Source organism: Labrus bergylta, chromosome 3 (genome assembly GCF_963930695.1).
Source record: "Labrus bergylta chromosome 3, fLabBer1.1, whole genome shotgun sequence".
NCBI lineage: Eukaryota > Metazoa > Chordata > Actinopteri > Labriformes > Labridae > Labrus > Labrus bergylta.
In genome coordinates, this window is record NC_089197.1 from 15,699,982 (window position 1) to 15,709,929 (window position 9,948).

Here is a 9,948-nt window from a genome sequence, read left to right on the forward strand (position 1 = left end):
GCGACGCGTTTCACACAGATGCTCCATCTCTCCCACAGTTAGGCTCAACACTACTCAACCGATTCCCCCCCCCCCCCCCCCCCCCATCCAAAACATAGTCTACGAACACTTTTACAAGGTTTCACATGTGTAAAATGACATTTAGTGGCAATTGTGTGCCAAACTTTAGGTTTGTGAGCTCGTCCACCTCAGTGCTGTGGGCTGAAGGAAACCTCTCTCGCTCTATAAAGAACAATGTGCATCGTGTTGAATTAAGGACAGAGAATAAGCAAATAACAATAAGTAAGACAATCTGGAGAGTCCTTCTCAAAATTAAAGGTTGAAAATGTGCCACTATTTTGTTAAAATATATTATTAGTCTTTTTGCGGTCTTTTATTGATTGCATATAATGCCTTCCTTTTATTGTTTTTCATTTACTTAGTGCTTTTAAAGCCTTGCAGTGGCCTTAACAGCCTTAATAGGGGTTAAACGAATGGATTTGGACAGAATGATATTGGATTGTGAAACAATTAGGCCTACACTGAAATGGCCAGTGTCTTTAATCGAAAGGAAACCTCGACGCCAAACTGCACCTTTGTTTTCTCAGTGATAACCCTAAACCCTGATTACACTGGACAGGGGGGCAATCAAAACCAAAAAATTCAGGTACTGTTGGACATAAACACATGGGATAATTGCTATGCTTTTCTGAAACACGATTTAAGTACAATCATTTTACTGTACTGTTCACAGTAGTTTAGATCTAGAGATGGTTGGAGTGGAAGAGGGGGATTTGACATATTTTGCTCTATTTTTTTAACCAAACAAATCCTTTTGAAATGGGCTCACATGCTGAGTCAAAGCAAAAATGGAGTAAACACTATCATTAATGCGTGATCAGCCTCGCCTCTCTTTCATTTACCTTTTTATTTAACCCTATCACATTGATTTATTTTTATTTTTATTCTCAGTATTTGCATGCTTTTTTTTTGGACAACCTAGAAGACCCTTTAACCTTTTACAGTTTGAGCTGCCATTAGAAATTACTCTTATAAAAATAGATATGTTTCATTTGAAAAGAACTGAAATGTTATTGACTGCCTTCTGCAAAATTGATTTGGGTTGATATTAAGTGTCTTCATGTTAAACCAAGGTCTGTAAGACTCTACTGAGCTGCAATGCTTTTAGCTAAATTGCTAAATCAATTTGCTCATATAATGACAAGGCTGACATTCTGATGTTTAGCAGATTTCATGTTTACCAGGTCTACATGAAACCTGAATTCCAGTGAGCTAACATTTAGCTTATTAGCATTGCATAAACAGAACAGATAAGGCTGATGGAAGTCTAACTCATTTACCAAGTACTTGATGTGGCGTCACTAGGCTGTTTTATTCTAGGCTGGATATTATTTAATTAGCCCCGAATATCATTTTTTTTTTTTTTTTTAATAAAATCAAAAATAAATTCAACTTTCCGACGGTCCTTGAACGCCCCTCGTTTACCACACGACAACAGAGCAACAAAATCTCAGAGAATTTCCGAGTGTCTCTGAACGCACCGCTGTCAGATTTACCGCCACAGCCTATACAAGGTTACAGCAGAGAAACGGCAGGTAGTTAGTTATTTGTTGGATGTCCCGTGTGCTTTACACTAGAAAAAAAACATGGGGATTCCAGGGGCATCTCAAAATAAAGTAGCCTAGTCCTTCTAGATAGTCCTTCTGGCAAGAGAATAAAGGGTTTAAAAACATACCAGACATACCAGACTGTTTACCACCTCAAGTGAATTAACCTATCCTACCCCCAGTCAGATCCATATAGGTAATGTAAGGTCTGTCTCATTTGTATTCATTTTACTCTGAAATAACTTGAATGGAACTTTAGATGTCTGGGGATAAGCAGCACAGCAGTCAGGTAGTTATTTAAAGCTATAATAAACTGCGTATTTTGTTTATTTAGGTGAAGCATTATGAACATTTTTGCATGCGCAGTAAAGCATACTAGGCGCGTGCATTTGCCATTTCCCTCTGGGCTAAGCCCCGGATGTTTCAGAAACCTAGAAACACCCCTGCTTGATAAGCAGATTTATTGCACTGGCTATGAACTATTAAAGTCACAGACAATTTGACCAGTAGATGGTGCTAATGGTCAGTTGAGGGATCACCAATACTCACAGTAGACCCCTTCTACACTTTTCTTTTGCTGTGTGATATAAATAAAGACTGAATAAAAGCCTTGATGAACTTTACCCTTTTCTCTTAAAGCCTACTTAGCTGGAAATGTTATGCTGGTTTAAATTGAAGGAAAAACATATTTCTATGATGGAAAAAGTTGTTGCTGGGAGACCTATTGGCTGTAGCCCACTGTAAAAGTGATACTCAGACTCCAGACCGTAAGTGAGGTGTTGTGTTTATATATGGCATGTTTTGTCCCTGATTATTTTCTATTATTTCAGTGATCATTTCCTGTTTATTTTTGTTTCACTTCCCTCTCTAACCCATGTCTGTTCTTTTGTGGTTTCCGCGACGTGGAAGTGAATATATGGATGGACAGCATGTGATATGTCAAGTAAAAAAAGAGAAATATGACTTATTAGCTACAATAAGACAACAGTTGGCATCCAACCACTTCTTAGCGTAAACCCTAGTTAAGTACATAGATATTATAAAACAAGGATGTAGTTTCAGTGGCGTCACCCATTGATTTCTGAAGAGGTGTTATGAAGGTCAACAATGGCAGTCTTCATTTTGGAAATGCTATCTCCACTTAACTTTTGATAAACATTTGGCTGTTTGCGTTCACAAATACGTACATATTGTATATACGTCACTCAGGCTTCATCCATTAATATTTACAGTCTATGATTTTAATATGGGACCTAATAGGGAGTCCTCGGCTTGTGTATCTTCGAAGAATGTATGCCTTTCCTTAACTATTGTGTAAGTCTTTCAAACAGTCACGTTAGCAAGGAAGTAGTTAACGTTAACATTATAGTTCATGTCTTACTATAACAAACAAGTTATCAATTGTTTAACTTGTCTTATGGCTCCTGTCCCTTCAGTCTTCCACCATTTATCAAAATTGGAAACTAACCATTTATATCTTACTCGTGTTAAAACTGCATGCTGAGAATTCGAGTCAAGTTCAGATTTCATGTTTAAAACATTTTCTTCCATGTTGTCCAAAAGTGGTTTCGATGAACTCATGAGAGAGTCAGTCAAGTACGTGTCCTGTAAGGGCAATGCGATGTGATGTTTTCATTGAGTGATTGAGCCAATGTACCTGGCTTTCTGGCAGCTCAGTGTCTTTTATTACTATACACAGGGACTCCTGCAGAAAGTGATAACTCAATGGACCCTCAGCCGCCTCAGAGTAATGGAAATTCACAGGTATCAGGGATGAGAAACGGCTTATAGGCTTTCAGCAAGGCACTCAAGAAAGCAAATTGATCCATGAAGAACTCTTAGGTGATGCAACGACATGTTTCTTCACAGGCATCTCAAATACAAACACAGAAGTAGCGTCTGGTAATTCAGCAGGGTGTATTATGCCACAGAGAAAGAACACCTTCAATCCCTGTTTATCGCTGGTTTGTCAAGAGCTGCAAGGCAAATTACATGATATAGAAAATAAAAGAGCTCCTGGGGTCCAGCTTCAAGAAGTGGAGAAAAGACAGGACTGCATTCAGACTCATTACATGCTCATAGTTATAGACCTGTAAATGGATAGATTTTGTTCTCAGTGTGTTTGGCTTTGTGCAGAAAACGAAAAACGAATTATCATTAACAAAAGGAAAGGTTACAAAATGAGCTTCTGTTGCAGTTGGCTTCCTGTGATGTGGGACATTATGCCACTAATTGTCACAGTGAAGCTTGTGTGGACTTGCACATATACAGCAGTCCATGCACAAATGCCGATTTGAGTGAGTAATTACAGAAACATTGTACAAACTGCAGCCTTGGCTGTTCTAAGTTTTGGTTCATCTTCTGTCATACACATTAGTCAGTGGGTTCCACACTTTTTCTGCCCCTTTGGCAGATGAAAATATTTCCAATATTTCTGAATTAACAATTTAGTGTGCGTGGCAACAAACTTAAAAAAAAAAAACCTAACTAAGGTCATGAAACCTACACTGTTTCTCTTTGAGGTTGTGTATTTTCGTTTGTGTGTAAACCCCCAGGTGATTTGCCAAATTCACGTCAAACCAGTCTGACAGGAAAGCGCTGCTCTTTTACCAACCGCACACATCAGTTTTTAGCTGCACCGCCTACACACTGAGACTGGTTTTGACAATCCTTTATGCCCCTCGACTGTCTCCATTTTCTCTTGCAACGTATAACCTGGTTGTTTAACAAAAAATACAACATTTATCTTTATTTGACGTTGTGTTGATGTCATAAATTAAAGATAGAAGTCGCACTATAAGTGTCTCTGAATGATGTCTTTAGTTAGATTTGAAAATAGTCCAACAAACTTCACTGAGACCATTGCTGTCTTAACAACCCTGTCTCATTCAGGAACGGAGTATCCCTGAAAAGTCAGGTAAATGGGATCATGGGACAAGCCAAAACACGCCAGATGGGCGGATTAAGAATGTTACCTGTGCAGCAGGAGCTGCACCGATTGGCTGAGAGCGCTGTCAGTCATCCAGAGGCGGCGGGCGCACCCATGAGGCGCATCACTCCCACGACACTTGACAAGGTTTCGATGCAAATGTTACTTGGGCGGCTACGGATCTTTGTTTTATTTAAGACAAAACAGCGACACCGACCAAAATCAGTGTCGGAGAGTTCGAGGAAATAAACTCGTGAAAATGGAGAGGAGGATTTTTGGCTTGATTCTGCTGTTTCTGGGTGAGTATTGGCTGTTCCTGTGCGAAATAATGCTTCTTTACATTGCGCATTACCGAGCTGCCACACCTGTTTGAGCACCTCAGGTATTCTTCTGTAACTCAACAGGCCCAAAGCCTATTTATGCAGGAGACCCGTCTCATTGGTTTGTTTTTCAGTCAGCTACTAATTTCTTTCAAAAATGTAATTAGCATTCATGTCAAATTTAGACAGCACTGAATCTATTTTAATCGACATAATTATAATTGTTTGTTTATTTCGACCTTTACCGCTTTGAAATAGGCGCAGCAAGAATGGTTATGATTAGCCTACTAGGAAGAGACTGCAGGCTTCCTCTAAATTAAGGATAATTAAAATGTTGTTAATAAGATAAAGGTTTTGTTGTTTACCTGAAAAAGAACTTGTTAAACAAAAATCCCATCTGAGAAACGTCTTGCTATGTCACAAACAGGAAAAAACAACATATTTAGTTTAATTGTAAAGCAGATAAGACACATTTAATAAGCTGTACAATTTAAATTTAGCTGATTCAGAATAAGAAAATAAAACAACTATGAAAACGGTGGCCTGTTTCCACTTCTATCAATTTACTTACTGTTACAGTTTTAACCCACTGTGTGTATGAGGGGTTTGAGGGTGGAGTAAAAATGTATTTGTAGATCTCAGATTCTGCTGCTGATTGGTAAAAGCACAACAGCCTTCAGATCAACTTGATAACTTTATTGACAAGATCACAGATCATTGTGGTGTAAGGGCAGGCAAATACTAAAAGGTACATTTATTTCTTTTACAATCTTTCAGTGTTGTCAGGTGTCGGCGCCTTACAAGTGGACATCCCAAAGGATCTCTATGAGCATGCTAGGGGAGACAACATCACACTGCCCTGCAGGTTCACCACCAAAGTCACCGGCAAAATAGTCGTCATAGCCTGGTCTGTGGAAACTGGCACCAAAGAGGTCAGGCTGCTGATGTGTTTGTGTTTAAATGCTGCATGTGCGCATTATTCTGTCATTTCATTTTTTTATATGAATAAGAACAGAAAGATGACAGGATAACTTTGCCTTAATGTATAACTATGCTATCGCACAGGTCCAGATCGTCACGTATTACTCTGCTGGTAGCATAACTGACATCAAATCGATTTACGAAGGCCGAGTGTCCCTCGATGTGGACATTGCATCAGGAAAGGCCGACCTGAAACTGAACAGAATCACACTGGATGACAACAAGATGTTTGAGTGTCGCGTCCTGGTCCCCGGGGACGATGAGGGCAAGCCGGCTGACACGGCACGTTTGGTGGTTCTAGGTAATAAAGAAATGTTTTGAGTTTTTCATAAGTGGGTGAAAGAGTTTAGTTGGATGATTGTTTCTAGTTAGACATTCTTTAAAATATCCTACCCAAGAATCATTTTCAGCATAAATGTAAGCTGGTGAAGCAACATGTTTACTGCAATGTGTGCAAAAGTAAAAAAACACAATGTGGGGAAGTAGATCATCAAAAGAAGACTGTTTTTCCTTGCAGTTGGAAAGACTGTCTGAATGACATTTGCAATGAATTATTGTCATTTTCAAAGACAAATGCCACCTTTGTTGCAGTCATAAATCCTAATGGCGATTTTTTTTATTTATTTGGTTTTCTTTAATCTGTTACTTTTTTTTAGGCTTTGTGTTTCCTCTATCTGTGCTGTTCAGCACTTTGGATATACAGTGTTGTGTAAAGTGCTCTATATATATATATATATATATATATATATATAGCAAGTTAAGTTGATTTAATTATTTTGTCTAGTGGCACCCTCTACGCCGATCTGTAAGATCCAGGGAAAAACAGAGTACGGCCAGAACATCAACTTGACGTGTGTGTCTGAGGAAGGCTCCCCGAAACCCACCTACAAGTGGCAAAGTCGAGATGTCAAGAACGTCCCTCGCATGGCCAGCCCAAAATCCACTGAGAGTAAGTTCAAGTGACATAGTATTTTACAGGATTATTAATCCTGACTATAAATCAACTGTCAGCACATAAATGTCTCATTATTATCTCTGTAGAACCAGGCTAATACCAGATATTTGAAGCAAATTTTAATATTTGATAGTTCTTAATGAACCTTTATTTATTTATTTTTTTAATTCAATAAATGTTACCAAGACATTCACTGTGTAGGACATTTTACCGTCCTCTCATTACTCTCTTGTGGACAAAACATGCGTTGGCTAAACTGTAAAAATGTTCATAATGCAATTCTATCATATCTTCTTTCAAAACACCTGTTTGTTTCCATCAGCTAGAATTTTAAATACTACTATGACTGCTTGTGTTCTGAACAGTCAGTGCAGGCAAAACATTTGATCGTATAGTTTCAGGGTGAACAATTGCATACAAAGATGAGGAAAGCTTTTCAACTATTGTGGTATTAAAGCAATTTAATGCCAACATCTTCCGAAAAATAGATTGAGTCCCTTTAGTGTGTTGTGTTGACAAAACTGCAGAATCATGACATTAGTGATTTATGTATATGACTGTCTTTTTGTCTTTCAGAGGGAGGCATCCTGTCTCTGTATAATATCTCCAAAGACTCATCAGGATACTACACCTGCACCTCCACAAACAAGATCCGCTTCGCTATCTGCAACATCACCCTCTCAGTCATGCCACGTGAGAGAGACCTACAAATTATTTTAAATGTTGCATAATTTGAATTGTTTCATAAACAATCTGGAAGTCCCTTTTCATGATGAATACATCTTTGCAAAAATTAAGTTTTAATATGCAACATTTTCATCTGCAGCTTCCATGAACATCGGCTCCACTGCAGGAATCATCGGTGGCGTTGTGGCTGCGCTAATTGCACTCATCATCATCATCTATTGCTGCTGCTGTCGGAAGAAGAAGGGGGACGAGGAGGAATACGCCATGGGGTAAATATTTTGGGCCTTGTAGACACATGAAAACGCACTCACCCTGTCTGATGCAAAACATGTTTGAGGGCTGTTGAATTGAGTGAATGGAGAGAGAAGGAAAGCCTTTGTTGTCATTACAGTTGCTTTCAAACTAAGGGCACAGTCTTCAGGCGTCACAGTAACATAACAAAAACATGCATTCAAGAAATTATTTTTCCATTTTCGACTGTTTGACACAGCCTGTGTATGCTTTTATTCGGCCAAGCCCCCAAAAAAGTTTTGTTAAAATCTCATTTTGTTGAGAAGAATACCTGGAATATTTTATTTTATATTGTGAACTTATCTGTACTTCCTACTGATTTTTGGTGTATGAGCAACTGTAGCAATCAATTTTTTTTCTGGGATTAATAAAGTATTTCTGATTCTGAATACTGTGGAGGTATCAAAGCTGTCTATCAGCTTGCAAAAACTATTTCAGCTTCCAACAGGCCAAACCTGCCATCCCCTTTTGTAAACTCAGTACCTCAAAGTATAAAGAACCTATCACAACAACACCAGGTAACATGGTGTAAATTTTGTTCCATGTCAACTCCGCCAAAAAAAACAAACACTGTGAGGTTAAAAAACCTTTCACACCCATAATCACTATTTGTTTCCTCTTCAGAGTTCGGAAGGAAGAGTACAGCGACAAAGAGCCGGCTGGAAATGGCGAGAGTCGCCGTGCCGATGGTCAAGAGGACCCACAAGGTTATGAGGACTCCATTGTGAGGAGACCTGACCGCTCTGAAGAACGGAGTGAGCGCAACTATGATAGCCGCAGCGACTATGACGATCGCCGCAGCGACTACTCTGACCGCCGTGACAAGTACAGTGATCGCCGTGAGCGCTACGACGACGACCGCCGCGATGACGATGATCGGCGCTATGATAATGACCGTAGAGGTCGTCCATATGAAGATGACAGAGACCGGCGTTATGATGATGATGATGACAGAGGCCGACGTTATGATGATGATGACAGAGGCCGACGTTATGATGATGATGACGACGACAGAGACCGACGATATGATGATGACCGCTATGATGAGCCCTATGATGATCGGGAACGTAAAAGACCACCTCTGCCACCCGCTAACAAACCAAGGAGCGACCTTAATGACTAAAGTGAACCACCTGTACCACCACTTTCCTCCCTATGAAAGACGTCTGAGAAAAATGGCTGCTGTGTGAATATGCTCAATTGACTACGGTCCAAAAGGTGGCAAAGGTGATATAATTGGCCTGAATGCCACAATACTACTTTTAAGTTTTTAGCTGTCATTCTAAGTTTTAGAGTGGAATAATTTTGAGAGTCAAGGTTTTTGGTAGATTAGTCGAGGAAGTGCAGGGAACCTGAAAAGTCTGTCTGATCCTTTTTTTTAACAGGGATTGGGTGAGTGGGTGGGATCAACTGTTACAAACCAACTGGTTCATACAAACACTGTCTAAATATAAAGTACAGGAAAAACATTTCAAAAATACCCAAGATAAAAAATAAAAATAAAAACGATCAGGAAAAGGTTTTTAAAGATCTGTATTATTCAAAACTTTGTGTTTTTCAGCTTGAAAATGACTATGCAATGCCTTATGTCTGTGTGTGTCTGGATATGAGGCGACTTCTGCTGTTGGGTTTCAATGGTGGCCATTTGTTAGTTTGGTGCTTTTGAAAAGGGCTTCATTTGTGTGCCATAGTTAGACTGTATTGAATTATTTTTGTTTATATGACTATCTTTTACAGTATATCCTTCTTTAGAAATATACACAATTCACTGTTTTGGGTGCTTTCTGTTTGATTCACATCAATAACACCTAGAACTACAACTTCCTGTGATTGTTGGGATTGATTATGTCACCAGTCACCACAGATCTCTCAGGGTTTGTTTTTATTGCAAATGAAAATTATTTTATTATGTCTTAATGTTGATGAGTCATAGTATAGCCTGTTGCCATGTTAGCTTAATATTTTTTTTTTTTTTTGAGTTGAAGTATTTTAAAGAGAGAATTGTGTTAAATTCTGACATGAAAATATACAGTGATATTAGTTTAGTTATAGTTTTACCCTTTTTCCATTTGGGTTTGTAAATATCCTGTTGTGGAGAAACTTTTTAAGATGTAGTCCTTAGCCTACATGACATTTGCTGTTAAAATAAAGCCTAATAAATAAAATCCAGAAACTGAA

At 38.8% G+C, this 9,948-nt stretch overlaps 1 protein-coding gene across 1 annotated transcript; it reads left to right on the forward strand.

The window, feature by feature from the left end:
• The first annotated feature begins 4,655 nt into the window (after positions 1-4,655).
• Positions 4,656-9,948, forward strand: LOC109986990 (cell surface A33 antigen-like). Its single transcript, XM_029278050.2, has 7 exons — positions 4,656-4,835; positions 5,634-5,788; positions 5,922-6,138; positions 6,622-6,786; positions 7,369-7,485; positions 7,619-7,748; positions 8,395-9,948. Exons 1-7 carry the CDS (start codon positions 4,796-4,798, stop codon positions 8,891-8,893), a joined length of 1,323 nt encoding a protein of 440 aa, XP_029133883.2. The 5' UTR covers positions 4,656-4,795; the 3' UTR covers positions 8,894-9,948.